This window comes from Labeo rohita, chromosome 3 (assembly GCF_022985175.1).
Source record: "Labeo rohita strain BAU-BD-2019 chromosome 3, IGBB_LRoh.1.0, whole genome shotgun sequence".
Lineage (NCBI taxonomy): Eukaryota > Metazoa > Chordata > Actinopteri > Cypriniformes > Cyprinidae > Labeo > Labeo rohita.
The window spans coordinates 7,224,089-7,239,508 of NC_066871.1; the positions used below are offsets into that span (position 1 = coordinate 7,224,089).

The 15,420-nt window shown below is 40.5% G+C and overlaps 1 protein-coding gene across 1 annotated transcript in view; it reads left to right on the forward strand.

The window, feature by feature from the left end:
- The first annotated feature begins 337 nt into the window (after positions 1-337).
- The window catches only part of olfm2a (olfactomedin 2a), an 87,943-nt gene continuing 72,860 nt past the window's right edge, over positions 338-15,420 (forward strand). Inside the window, exon 1 of the mRNA XM_051106447.1 lies at positions 338-901. Within this exon, the coding sequence (XP_050962404.1) occupies positions 845-901 (57 nt within the window). The 5' untranslated portion in view covers positions 338-844. The remainder of the gene's footprint in view (positions 902-15,420) is intronic.

Genomic DNA, 15,420 nt, shown 5'->3' on the forward strand with positions numbered 1-15,420 from the left:
ATGTGCAGTAAGCTGGTCATTATCACAAAATAACCCCCTTCAGGGTGATCCAAGACACCTCTTGATCATCCTGTCGGAGTTTATTTCGCAATAATGACCAGCGGACTACGTAGATTATCCCTTACTTAGAGTCGCCGCTAACTGTCAGCAACTCTCTTTCACATGCAAAGCGCCGCTAATACGCTGCTCAAAGTCTAATCCAATCATCAAACCGCCCGTATCATAATGTCACAGCTCTCCTGGGGATATGCATGTCATTTCATCCCCATCTCAAAAATCCATTGTTTGTGCAACAGACTGGGCTGTCAATATAAAGCCTCCTCTTTCACCCTCCACTCTCTGTCTCTCTCTCCCTCACGCACGCACACACACACACACACTGGAGCGACTGGGCTGCATCTCGAGCAGGGCATTTCTTTGAATCCGCTCCCAGAGCGTCAATGTGTGCTGCTCCTAGCGTCGGAGCTTCGCAAGCACATTAGTCACCTTCCAACCTCTGCAACTCGAGCTCAGGCAGTCGATCCCACTTCAAAAAGCCTGCTGAGAAGGAAACTGCTCGACTTCATTTCCCGTGCCCGTTTACAACGCTGACCTCTTGGTGGCGGTCACAAGCGAAAGATAGGGGACTAATCATAAAACACAAGGCGGCTCGTTGTGCCGTGGCACAGTGGGGGTAATCTGCCTCCGTGAGCGGAATAAACCCCAGCGTGTGATGTGGATCGTCGGGCGCGCTCGACAGAACACTGACAGAATCCTGCGCGGAGCTTAAGGAAGGCGGGCGAGCTCTGAAAACGAAAGTGTCCGAGTGCTGGCGGTGGTCGGGAACGCTGTCATTTCGGGAGGAATGCATCTCTTCAGTGCCATGTTCCTGCTGCTGATGTTATCTACTATACCCTGCGAGGTAAGATGCTTTCGTGGCATGCGAAATACTGCTCATCATCACAACCCGGGATGCGAATACGCATTGTTGCGCGATGCACAGTGGCTTCTTTGATTATCAGTTTCTAAACAAGTGCTGAGCACTCTAATTAGCACATTGGAGGTTAATGGCTGAATCACTGTCGAGTTGTTTGAATAAATCACAAAGGAGCGTCTCGGCACGCAGGGGGAGATTTTCTAAGAATCTGGGAACTCGATTTAGAGGACGACAGCTGAAAAGTTTCGCGATGAATCTCAGTCCTCAACCCTGAATTCTTTCCACAACCGGACTTGTGTTTGTTGAAGCACTGTTCGTATTGTCACAGAAGCACTTGTAAGAGCTCTTTTCGTTTGTTCGCCTCGAGTGTAAGATTTCCTCGCTCTGGCTGATGAGAGCTGAAGTGACAGATGTGAATTGAAGTGAAGGACGGCACGTTACCTGACCTAGAAATATTCAGCCAAAATCAGACATGCGAAAAATTCACACGGCTACTTGAGTGTGAGATTTTCATAGAGTAGTCAAAACTACTCTTCTACTAGTCGTTGTCGTTTAGGCGTCAGCTATCGAGTGTCAATCGCCAATTTAAACACTTAAAAGACGTGTTTATTTAAGATTCACGTAATTGGAAGCTATGACTCCCATTGGTCAGGACCGTGGACAGCGCTCAACCAATGGCGTTTGTGATCGGCTTAAACCGCCTCGGACATTTCCTGTTTTGAATGAATTATTACGTGCGCCAACTTTATAAAAACTGGTTTAACTAGCAGTGCGATTAGCCTATATTTAATTTGCGTTTTTAAGCTGCAATAAATAGTAGGAGAGACTGCAGAGTGCTGTAACATGGGCTGAGTTGTAGAACCATCAAGTTAACCAATTGGAAATTAGCTACAGAGTGACATCACTAAAATACAACTCTAACATGTTGTAGGCTACTTGAGTGTGAAATTTTCATAGACTTGTCAAAACTGCTCTTCTGTTAGTCTTTGTCCTTTAGATTTCAGCTCTCATGACGTGTTTATTTAAGATTCACGCAATTGGAAGCTATGACTCCCATTGGTCAGGACCGTGGACAGCGCTCAACCAATGGCGTTTGCGATTGACTTAAGTCGCCTCGGACATTTCCTGTTTTGAGTGAATTATTATGTGCGCCAACTTTATAAAAACTGGTTTAACTAGCAGTGCGATTAGTCTATATTTAATTTGCGTTTTTAAGCTGCAATAAATAGTAGGAGAGACTGCAGAGTGCTGTAACATGGGCTGAGTTGTAGAACCATCAAGTTAACCAATTGGAAATTAGCTACAGAGTGACATCACTAAAATACAACTCTAACATGTTGTAGGCTACTTGAGTGTGAAATTTTCATAGACTTGTCAAAACTGCTCTTCTGTTAGTCTTTGTCCTTTAGATTTCAGCTCTCATGACGTGTTTATTTAAGATTCACGCAATTGGAAGCTATGGCTCTAATTGATCAGGACCATGGACAGCACTCAGCCAATGGTGTTTGCAATGGGCTTGTTAAGTGATGACGTAATGCGTTCAACGAACTCACCAAGGAACGCTGTTTCCGGGTCCAAACCCCAACTCATTTCACTTGAGAATACTACCTCAGCAGCCGTTTATGAGCACTGTTTATTCATAATAAACATTTAAGCTAAACGTTTTCAAATTTTAGGCGTACACTACAGTCTCCGTGCTCACAGCATCCCAAACACAAATAATTTTTATATTAATTTATTTATATTTATATTTTCTTGAATCTCTGTATGGAGTTAAAGGGTAGGATTATATTTTCTTGGTAGTATTATATCACATTGTGAGTGTATAATTAGTACCGTTTGTTGTTTTCGCGTGTCAACCGATGGACCCAGAAGTCACGGAAGAGGTGACGCTTGACGTCAGACTTAACGAGCGAATTGGCCAAAGTCGCCTCGGACATTTCCGCATTCGCACTCTGTTTTGAGTGAATTATTACCTGTGCCAACTTTATAAAAGCTGGCTTAACTAGCAGTGCAACTATTCAATATTCAGTTTGTGTTTTTATGCTGCAATAAATAGTAGGAGAGGATGGAGAGTGCTGTAACAGGGTGAGTTGTAAAACCATCAAGTTAACCAATTGGAAATGAGCTACAGAGTGACATCACTAACACAACACTAACATGTTGTACAGTATGGGTTAAAATATAAAGGATTTCCAACAAACAAACAAACACGGTTTGGATGTGAGTATGATGAGAGATAAAGTGAGACTGCGCATTATAATTTGTTTGCGAAATCATGCAAATGAGTGTTAAATGACAGAACTGGGTGTTAAATCTGACTGAACAGATGGGATGGTTGTACAGTAAAATTTCGAATGTACTTCTTCTGCACTTGCCACACTTGTGAAACAGCTACACACACACACACACACACACTCATTCACTGTCTGTTATGTTGTTATGGATGCTAGCCTTTTTTTTATTTGCTATTTTGTATCAGGCCTTACATGTTTCCTGTATGTTTATCGTTTTGAATTAGATTAGGTGGTGAGATGGATGGGTTAGGGGTAAATTCAATAAGTGCAATACATTCATGCACCCAATTTATAATGTCCACGTTTTCTGTTAATACAATCAGCTACTTAGGTAGGATGTAACATCAGCACTCTTTGTACTTGACACTAATTTACACAAAATATTATTTTCTGTATTACTAAAGTACATTGACTTGTAGCAGAATGAATACGAGCATGATTAATACCAAAGTACTGTTACAGACTCTGAAAAAATGTGTTACAACACTCCCTGGTCCTCCATAAATTTGTTAACCTCTGCATAATGAATTATTAAGGCATTTACGTCAAACTGTGTTAGAACAGCTCTGCTGTGTTTAGTTTAGTTTATTTTTTGTCAGTGGTGTCTAGAACTGAAAATGATAGCATTTATCATTTTAGAACTATTTTCACTACATTCTATTTTCATCACACGCTATTTTAATAACATGTTACTGTTATAAGTAAAAAATTAATTCGAATAAAACCCAAGAGCATGTGACTTCCCACTATGTGGCGTAATTAGAGACTGGAGGTGATGCATTTGATTAGATGTAACCTGTGTGCTCTATAATGTGTATGTTAAGCAGTCTGCGACTGATTTTAATATTAGAGGAAAGGAAATGATACGCTACAAGACGTGTGCACAGTTTGCAGATTTGCCAGTGCTGCTGTTCCAGACATACATTAGGATATGTAAATGCGAAAGCATCAGTAAAAGATATGAGAGTCCTGTAGGCATGCGTAGGAATGTATATTTCTATTTCTTCACCACAAACTTCTCATAATTGGCCCAAGGGGACAATTTGTTGTAAGTGTTTGCATTAAATATTAAACGGAGAAGAGAAAAAATGGCACCACCCATCTCCCTGATGTAGAAATGTAGATATAAAAAATGGATGAATTCTTCTGGTGTTTCTCTATCCTGCTAGGACTACTTCACATGGGATGCAAACGAACATTCACACGCATGGACTCACAAACATGTAGCCATACACACACACACACACACCTTCAAATGAATACACATAAACACACTCATGCAATGTTTAAATGAGACTTATTTGCTCACGACTTGTGTTTGCCCTGGGACAACCAGTGATACAGATGGGCGCCTACTCGACCTTGATAGTTCCCCTTTTGTGATGTGGTTACGTGCACACATCACACACTTTCACACATCTGTGCATCTCTGTGCATGTCCATATGTACGTGTATGTCGTTAAATAAGGACAAACAGAGGATCAAATTCTATTTAGGCCATAAAACTGGATGGAACCGGGTTTAATTGGGCTCTGGGAAAATGAAGAGTTTAAAGCAGAATGCAGATTAGCAACAATAACAGTTTAACAAATTAAAAGCTCGTTTTGTTTTCAGCTCACTGCGATGATTCATTCAGTAATCGTTAACTTGAATCAGCTTGCACACCTTTATGGCTACGCTGGACGCAAATGGCATTTTTGCTTTTTTCCTCGCTTCATAGCGCATTGTATTATTTATAGGCAAACCTATTCAGTCTGTATCAACAGATGTATGTTTATTAGGGTCTCATCCTCTTAATTTTGACTGGCTGCTCACAGTTGGGATCGGACATCTATTGAGTGCTATCATTAGCGAGGGCTAACACTAGGTGCTAACACACAGGCATCTTAAAGAAACTTTAATTAGTTTATATTAAAACATTATTACACAGATGACATTTTAAATCTACGCGCTCGAGTGTAAATCACATACATTGACAGCGACGGGTACCGATTTTGCAGCCACACAATGACAGACATTAGCCACAAATCTGCTTGCAATCAACATCTTCATCAAATGTAATTAGCCAGAGCGTTAGAGGCAAACACGCTAGCTTAGATATGCAGCTCAAGGGGCCTACTGGATGTGTCTGATCATTCCTTGCTTTAATGGCATCACAGAGCTGTCATGAGAGCATTGGATATCTCCTTTCAGCTGGAAGGCAGAGTGCTTCCATTTGAAGCCGTCCATCAATGAAATTACCATTTTTGATTATTTTTTAAAAAAGGGACTATATGGGAGGCTTGGTGGCCACACTTTGCCATCCCCCAGAGACATTAAGATGCAAAACTGTTACTTTTTAGCTTGTGAAATGAGGGGGTTGTCTGTTTACTCACTATTTAGCCCTGTTATATCAAACTCTCTGCGGGGGAGAGGTGCTAATTGGTTGCGACTGTGAGACAAAACCCTCATAAGTTGATCAAAATCTGTTCACGGCCCGCTTTTTCACTTTGTTTTGTAAATACACCGGAGACGTGCATCAAAAGCAAATGGTTACAATTTTTAAATAGGACTGTTTAAACGTGCAGGCCTTTGAGAAATAGAGAAGCCGCTCACAGTGGAAAGCCGCCCAGCTGGAGTGAAGTGAAATAATGCGCTTCAGAGCTGCTGTTCACTAGAAATTCTCATTCGTACTTTGGAATTCACTTAAATGCAGTCGTTTAATAATAAGCTAGGTAGAAATTGGCTGCCGCAGCCCTGAGATTTTATTAAAAGAAAAATATGAGATAAAATGAATAATTTCAATTAAGCTGCAGTCGGAGTTAATTTCTGCTCCCCTTGTAAGAGGTATTAGGCAAGCAGGGTAAAGCGAAGCTTATGTGAATACGTGTCATTTTATTTACAGCTGGATTTTTATCGTGGACTATTGTGGGCTTGTGAAATAACGTCCAGGCAGGATCTGTTCGAATAAGCAACTGGTGGCAGCGTGATCCAGCCAGGATGGAGTGTTTGCATGGCACTAGACCAGAGCAGGCCAGATCTGAGCAGCTGCCCGGAGAGTATCACGACTTTCGGGGCACGTCCAGCCTAAAGAAAGCTGTGCGGTGAAAGCCCATTCTCTGAATTATGATTGGTCCAGTCCAAGTCAGTTCGTCTTGCCCACCAGCTAAAAGGCCTATTATACACCCATTTGATCAGATGTGAGATAATGTGCGCGGACCTATTAGGCCTTCTTTCTAAAGTTAGCTTGGCAATGAAAATGGCCTCATAGTGGATTTTGGCTGTTGAGAGACTAATAAATATCAGGAGCGGTGACGATGCTCTTGGACGGCGGTCAAAATAGGGCAGTGAAGCGCACAAAGCTTCAGTCGCCATTGAGATCAAGGACGCGCAGGCAGGTCGGACAGGATGTGCTCTGCCAGCCGTTGGTCTGACTTCCAAACGGGGAATTAGACAAATGAAAATGCCCAGGACCAGCAGCATAAATCTCTCCACCAGAACCCCGAGCACGAACAGGAGTGGCCGGCAGACCCACTGCTGCTCTGCACCCTTGCTAACACCAGCAGCTGTCAACTTGAAACTCTTGCATGGTTTCCCATTGAAGCTAAACAGGGTTGAGCCTGGTCTGGGAGGCCTCCTGAGTAAAACTAAGATTGCTGGTGGAGGAGGTGCTCCGAGTGTTTACACTTCCCTTATCAGAGTTCTGCTCTGGCTCGTGGATGATGTGTGTTGTAATTTTCATCATCAAAACAGTCCACAGATGTCCATGCATGCTGTTCACGTGAAGGCCGTTTTTTTTTTTGTGTCTGTGCAGACTTGTGCACAGACAACCTCACGTGTGAGTGATTTCAGCGCTTGAAAAGAACAGTCCCAATAGATTGTGTGGATGTCTATACATCCATCCACACTCTTGGTCAAAGGCGTATGCTTTGAAAGGCTTGCACTCTCAACTGCGGAATATGGAACATGGAAAATGGAGTATGCCTGAGCCTTAATGCCCAACAATGATGTTGGCGATTAAAATACTATTTTTTTTTGGATAAGATTTTCATCTGTTGTGACTCTCTGTGGTCATTAAACATCCAAGGGCATATCTCAAAAGATTAGAGGTGTAATCCTGGCTACATTTGCGCTCAATCATACGTGGACCAGATGTTCCCTATTTTCTGGGTACAGTGCCCTTTTTTAGTGACCTGTCCCTGGAAATAGGGATGGGTGATATCTTATTGTTTGCGATATACTGGTAAAAAAATTTCCACGATAGGAATTAGTCTAGTTGTTGCCATATTTCTGTGTGCGACAGTGCGGAGTGACATGCTAAAGGCGGATGTGAAACTAGTATATCGCTAAATGAGGAGCTCCGGTCTACAGGAACTGGTTTGGTCAAAACTATGCAGTGCAACAAAAATCGATCTGAGCCTTGAATAATGTTAACTGTACTTGTAGCAATTGTGCGATGCAGTTTTGCGTGTGTTTGAACCTGTTTACAAACCTGTTGTCCAACAAAGATATAATTTATTAACATGCTTTTTCTCCAAATCAACTTCATAACTTAGTCAAGCGTTTGAAATAACCTTGCGATCAGACGTGGCTTCAGAAAGAGCTTTATTGCGAAGTGTTTTTCACACACAAGGAACTCTTTTAATTTAGTGGCTTCCAGTACAGAAAGTACAAACAATTTAATTCACATTCCAGTGAATTAAATAGTGTACTCAGTGTTACTGAGTTGTAATGCTCACAACACCCTATTTTGGGTAAAAAAATAGGAAAAAAAATAGGAAAGATAATACTTTTCTCTAAAGAAACAGGATTTCCCTGAATTATCGTCATTGATATCGTTATCGCAATAAATACCAGAAATTATCGTGATACATTTTTAAGGCCATATCGCCCATCCCTACCTGGAAATGTTCCTGGTTTTTATAGGCACTCCAAAACAGCCCACAAACTGAAACAACACCAAATGCGCTAGATCATGGATGGCCAACTTCAGTCCTAGAGGGCCACTGTCCTGCAGAGTTATCTAACACTCTAATTTAACACACCTGCCAAGCAATCCTGAGGATTTTTGATAGATTTTTCAGGTGTGTTTGATTAGGGATAAAGATAACCTCTGCAGGACAAGAATGGATTTGCCTGTCCATGGGCTAGATTTTGCACATGCTTATTTTTTAAATACATACAGTGTGTAATTTCAGTTTCCTTTTTTAAATGTAAAAAAATTGTGTAACTCATTGAAGACAATTAAAAAGTAACAACAACAAGGCTGCCAGTGCCTTGTCAAGTTCCTGTGCTAACAGGGACACATAGAGGACAGAAAATAATATATAAATTATTAAAAAAGCTTCATAGTTATTACTCGCCAGTGTCAGTTTCTTTGTAGTTTACTTCATTAAAACCATGAAATAAACAATTCAATGAAGCGCGCTATTTTTAATAATTTGGTTTTATTAAGGCCGTGACACCAAGCCGGTGGTTGGCCAATATCAGGCCGTAGTTGAGTGCCTGTTGGCCTAGTTTATGAAGTGTGTTCTGTACCACTGGCATTATTTGGACTCTCATTGGCAGCTTTCTGGCCAACTGACCCTTCGCGCAGTGAAAAATACATTGCAGAGCAAAAAGGACACTGACAATGCCTCAACAGACAAGACAGAGCAAGTACACCTTGGTAGAAAACAGAGTCTGAGCTTTCAAACTTTGTATTTTTTAAAGAAAATCAAACAAAAAATACCATTTTGGCTCTTTAATGTGTTGTGACAGACCACTGTAGCACCTCCAGTTCAAACGGGATGTGAACTGTTCATATTTTCATACTTACAAGTTAAAGGCAAGGCAAGGCAAGGCAAGGCAAGTTTATTTATATAGCACATTTCATACACAGAGGTAATTCAAAGTGCTTTACATAAAAGCAAGTAAAATAATCATAAAAACAATAATAAAAACAATCACAAAAAAGGAAGTAGAACAATCATAAAAACAATGATCATAACAATAAAACAAAAATGTAAAATGTAAAAACTTATACAGCACAAAATAAACATAAAATAAACATAAATGAACATTAGAAGGTATTTTATTTCAACCACAGAAAGACATCAATACACACTGTTTTACAACTTTAAATCCAGCAAAATTAAACTACTTTCCTATCTGTTTTTTTTTGTCGGACAAAATGGCGGATTCACATTATGATTGGTCAGATCGCCTGTCAATCAAGCTCAAGTGAACCAGTGAGCAAGAAGAAAAACTCAAGGGACGAAAGTGACAAATTTGCATTATCTCATCTGAGCATTCTAATATGCAAATATTTTCGTAATGACAACCATCTGGAGTGAAGAAAGTTAAGTGTGATTAGTGTGAAAATCGTGAAGAAATGCGATGATGTTTACAGTTTGTACATCCACAGACACTCCTAGTTTGCCTACTACTCCCACGTCTTTACTCAGGTGCAGAACACACGTTAGTTGGCCAATCCCATGAACAAGAAGTTAATATTAATTTACTTACATTTTAGACACAGCAGCTTCTGTTTTTGCTCTATTTCATTAAAGGAGAAGTTCAACTGCATTTTGGATGTTCAAACTGGCAGGCACCATAGAAGTCCACAATATGGAGATAATAATGTTTTCCTCATAAAACAATTTCTTTACGACTGAAGAAAGAAAGACATGAACATGAACGGGTGAGTACATTATCTGTAAATTTTGTTCCGGAAGTGAGCTTCTCCTTTAACAAAAATAGTTCCAAACAAAGCAGAACTGTTTTGCGTCTCTGAGCAACACAGGACAGTGTTTAGTTACTGAATCAATCAGTCGTTTGAACAAATCATTTGAATGAATGACTCAATGAATCACTCACGCAGTGATTTGCTGCCACCTACTGGCAATTTTAGGTTTATTTTTTCCCATTTTTTCCTCCAAATCATTTTAAATATCAGCATTTGTTTTTTTTTTTATACATCACAACGTTATTTACACATTTGTAACTGTAGGATAAATGCATTAAACAGCCTGTGTAAATGCATTTACTCTAAATGCCACTTCAGATGCAGATTCTGTGCTTCCAGTGCATTGCAAACACAAATTCTGTTGATACTGAGACAAAATTCCAGAAAATACCAATATATCACCTTTTTTTCATTATCACACACCCCTGGCCATTTCCTGGAGTGTTTGTGCTGTGTTCAATGACAGCACAGTTTTTTGGCCCAGACGTAGGCGATGTGAGGCGACACCACAGTCAGCTTTTGTCACTGCCAGTGCCGGTTGTGTATTTAGGCCTTTACATAGCCAATCAGTGTAATAACTGTCAGTGGTTATGCATCGATGGGAAACGATGGTGCACTGATGAACGTCATTTAGAGAAGTATGAGAGAGTATGATAAATCATAGCTAATCATAATACTTCATTTGACTTCATTTATGTCAAAATACAAACAACTGGAATGACCTCCAAGCCTGACCGCTGACTTAAAATGTCTCCGGTTTTCATTTCAGAAACTGATCACCTCATTCCACTTTAGAATATTAATAAAAGAACCTACTGACTAATTCAACATGACCTTCCCTTCATCCCGTAAAAGTGTGTGTGTGCTTTTGCATACTGTATGCATATGTATGTAATGCACACCTGAGCCACGCAACATCACACTGGCACGTGGACACAGACAATAATGTTAATATTTTCACATGCGACGCATGCGTGGGCGTCCGCTCATAATGATACTATAGTTGACATCATAATAATGTCACAGGCAGCATATGAGCCGCACTAACAAGCGATGAGAAATGAATAAGCCCTCCTCCCGTTCGCCCACCTTCAAGTGTTCCCATTAACATTCAATTGTAACGCATTACAATCAGGGAGCGTGCGCGCATGCATGGCTAGATGAGGCGATTGAATAGCACAGCCTACACTGTGAGAGGTGGCTGATTAGGACCCACTGATGAGTCTGTATTGTGTGTGGCACAGCGGAGGGGTCGAATGTGGGCAGAATGCATGTATAAGTGTGTGCGTGCTAGTCCACATGTCCGGTGTGAACAGAGATGCTACTGCTGTGCTGCTGTTTTGGTGGTGTTTGTGTGTTGTTTGCAGGAAAGAGGAACAAGAGAAGTGTGAGATTAGATTCTAGGTTTTGTGCCTGCATGACAGTTGTGCGAATACCTGCTGCTATCAATATTTATTTATTTATCCACATAAGAGCAGGCGCACAATGTGTGTTGACACTTCTGTGGGTCCTCACAAACACACAAGGTCTCAACTACCAGCACAGAGCTGTTTAGATTGCACTTGTCAAGAAAAAGCTACAAAATGTTATCATTTTTAGCATTGTGGTGTTATGAGTAAAAGAAGGTCTGTTGTTAATGGTACCTACATTTTGCTACAACATAAATTATACACGGTACTTCAAGTGCAAATACTGAAACCATTGTGTGCTTTAACCCTTGTGCCGTGAATAATTTAGTCAATATTCATTTAAAAATAGATGCATAAGCTCAGATCAATAAGGCCTACTAACAAGTCAGTTCCAAAAAGAAAAATGAAACCTGTGCTAATTGAAAAAGCACAAGCTGATAAAAATATTGAATCCTATATTTGGTAATAACATACTGTAGCATAACAAGGGATTTATAAGCAATTTTTTGTAGGCTGAGACACCAAACTTGAATATTCTGGCCAGCTGCCCACTTAGAAATGGAAGAGGCTGTCTGCCTGACATAGATGGTAACCAATGCCAGTTTTTTTGTTTTTATGATGTGACATTTAGGAGCAGCTGTATGTGAAATATTAGAGTATATTCAACATTTTACTGACCTTGTTTTTACACATGCTCAACTGGAAAAAAATGCTTTAAATTTTGTGCATTAAAATATTTAAAATATGATATATACATACAGTGCCCTCCACTAATATTAGCACCCTTGGCTGTGAAAATAAATTTGCATTGATTAGCTTTTTGATCAAACATAATTCCAACCTTTTGTTGAAGTCAAACAATTGAGAATTGGGGAGAAACTCACATTATGAAATAAATGTTTTTTTTCCAATGCATGTTGGCCACAATTATTGGCACCCCTAGAAATTCTTATGAGTAAAATATCTCTGAAATATATTCCCATTCATATTTACATTTTGTTTTAGCACAACAGGGTGACTAGGAGGATGAAATTGTCCAGCCATGACTTCCTGTTCCACAGGATTATAAATATGAGGAACACAAAGGCAAAATTACCTTAATCACCCATTACAAGGAGTAATTCTGATGTGCAGAACAAGATTGTTGAGCTCCACAAAATAGAAAATGGCTGTCAGAAAAGAGCTAAAGCAATGAAAATCCCCATTTCCACCATCAGTGCAATAATTTACAAATCTGCCTGGAAGAGGACGTGTGTCTATATCGTCCTGATGCACACTGAGGAGGAGAATTTAAGTGGCCAAAGACTCTCCAAGGATCACAGCTGGAGAATTGTAGAGATTAGTTGAGTCTTGGGGTCAGAAAGCCTCAAAAAACATCAAACAGCCCCTACATCACCACATGTTGTTTGGGAGGGTTTCAAGTAAAATCTTCCTTACTCATCCAAAAACAAAATTCAGCATATTCAGTTGTCAGACACGACTGGAACTTTAGATGACAATAAAAAAGAGCTTTTTGGCAGCAGACCCACTAGATGGGTTTGGTGCAAAGAGGGATAAAAAGTACCCCATGTCCACGGTTAAATATACTGCTGGATCTTTAATGCTATGGGCCTATTTTTCTGCCGGAGGTCCTGGACATGTTGATCAGATACATGGCATCACAGATTCTCTCAAATACTAACGGATAAAAAAAAATCTAAACCCGTCTGTCTCTGTTAGAAATCGTATAATGGGCCGTGACTGGATCTTCCATCAGGACAGTGATCCAAAACAAACATCAGAATCAACACAGAAATGTGTCACTGAGCACAAAATGAAGCTTTTCCCATGGCCGTCCCAGCTGCCTGACCTGAGCCCTACAGAAAATGAGTGGGGTGAACTGAAGAGAAGAAGCACCAACATGGAGCTGGGAATCTGAAGGATCTGGAGAGATTCTGTATGAAGGAATGGTCTCTGATCTCTTGTCAGGTGTTCACCAAACTCATCAGGCGTTATAGGAGAAAACTCAAAGCTGTTATCTTGGGAAAAGGACGTTGGAATAATTGGGTGCCAATAATTGTGGCCAACATGAACTAGAGAAAAACATTTATTTCATAATGAGATTCCCCCCCGACTTTCCAATAAACAGTTAGAATTTTGTGATTTTTTTTTTAACATAAGATCAAAAGGATAAAAGATGAGATTTACTTTCACAGCCACCTTTGCTTATACTTACCAATGGTGCCAATACTAGTGGTGGGCACTGTGTGTGTACATATGAAGAGTTCAGATGCAAAAGCCTCTAAATCCATCTGATGTACTTCTTTAAAATTAGCATTTCTTTCTGGCTACTTTGTATAGGATTTTATGTCAGTACTGGTACTTCTGATTGGGCTGACACTGAATTCTACACAGAATGCTAATTTATATATAGATAATGTGATATGGATGAGATTGTGGCTGTCATATGCTGTCAAATGTGGTTTTACCCAGCTCAATGGCTCTGGCCCAAGCTGTGATATAAATGAAACACTACTGCCTATTTAAAAAAGGGGCGGGGCTGCTGGATATGTCCCGCCCTGTCTTTTTGATTCAGTTGAAATTACGTCAACACAGAATAACGCTGTGTTTTTCTAAGAACTTCAGTGCGTTCTTGTTACAAAGTGTCCCCCAAAAATGAAAAATTAATAAAATGTTTATTAAATTAAATGTTTTAGTATATGAAGAGTTCAGATGCAAAAGCCTGTAAGTACGTCTGACATTTTTCTTTAAAACTAGCATTTCTTTCTAGCTACTATGTATAGGTTTCTATGTAAGTACTGGTAATTCTGAATGGGTTGAGGCTGGGATTCAGTGCATTTGAAGTGAAAGTACTTGATTTTGACTTCATTTTGGCTTTTAGAGGCTTTTGCATTGGAAGTTTTCATATATAGATTTAATGCAACGAACATTACAAGATACAACAGAATTGTACAACACAATTTTGTTTGCCGGTGGGCAATACATTAAGCCAGCTAATCAGATTAAAACTTCCCATTCTGTGAAAAGTCTTGCCATTCTGTGTACAATAATCATCAGATGGCCTGTCTGAGGCGACCATTTAACTAATGGATTCAGTATTTCTCTTTTACTAATTACTGATAATGAGTTTTTCCTCTTGATGTTTGCTTCCATTCGTATGTGTTTGTACCTTTTGGGGTAAGCAGTGGCAAACCTCAATGAAAAATGAAAGGCACTCAGAAGCAGTTAGTGAGGTTTTATGAACACTCGAACATCTGCTTGATGATTCTTTTACAGGTGTAGCGGGATTGCGGCAGTGTGTTTGGCTAAATTTGTGAACTGTCACCCTCCGGGTGCTTGTTTCAACCCGGGCTGTGGACCAAACAGGAAAAAATGTTCCTTGTTCGCTAATGTTTCTACCTGAAAGCATGTTTGTCCTGGTGTGACACCACACTGCAGCAGGGCTCAGGGGAACAATGGACTAAGCTGACCACACCAGGTGTCCTGACTGAGCTTTTATAGGCCTCTAGGTGCCGTTTCGAAATGTGCAGATGTGCGTGTTCGACTGTCCCGCGGCCTAATGGAGCACCTAACCACGCGTCCTCAGATGACAGCTTGAGCGAAGGGTCTGCTTCAATGACGCTCCCCAGGCGAGACCCCCAGGCTCCTTTCTCCTGCAGAAGGCTGTAACATTAAAGTGCTACAATGCAATCCGACCCCAAATACGTGTCACTTTCCTTTAACAGCCAAAATAAAAAGCCACGGGACTCCACGAGAACAAAAAAACAAAAAACAAAAAAAAACAGCGTGGTCGGGTTGACATTATTAAATTACATTTAGTAAAGCTGGTACATGAAATTCTTCTTTTAGTTCTGCTGAATCTGTTCCGTCACCCAAGCGGCAGATTAACAGAGCATCCTGTTCAAGCAGCGTGTCATCGTTTACTGCCTCTCTTTTTCTCTCTTTGTGTCGGGCTACGACACTGTCTGCTTGGTGGCGTGAATATCAGGCGTGCGGTATCAGGTCTGCCGGGCTCCCTCGGCTCTATGGTCTTGACTCTAAGCGAATGTGACATTTTCTGACAGCCGCGAGAGAGGCCCGTCCTCTGGCCTA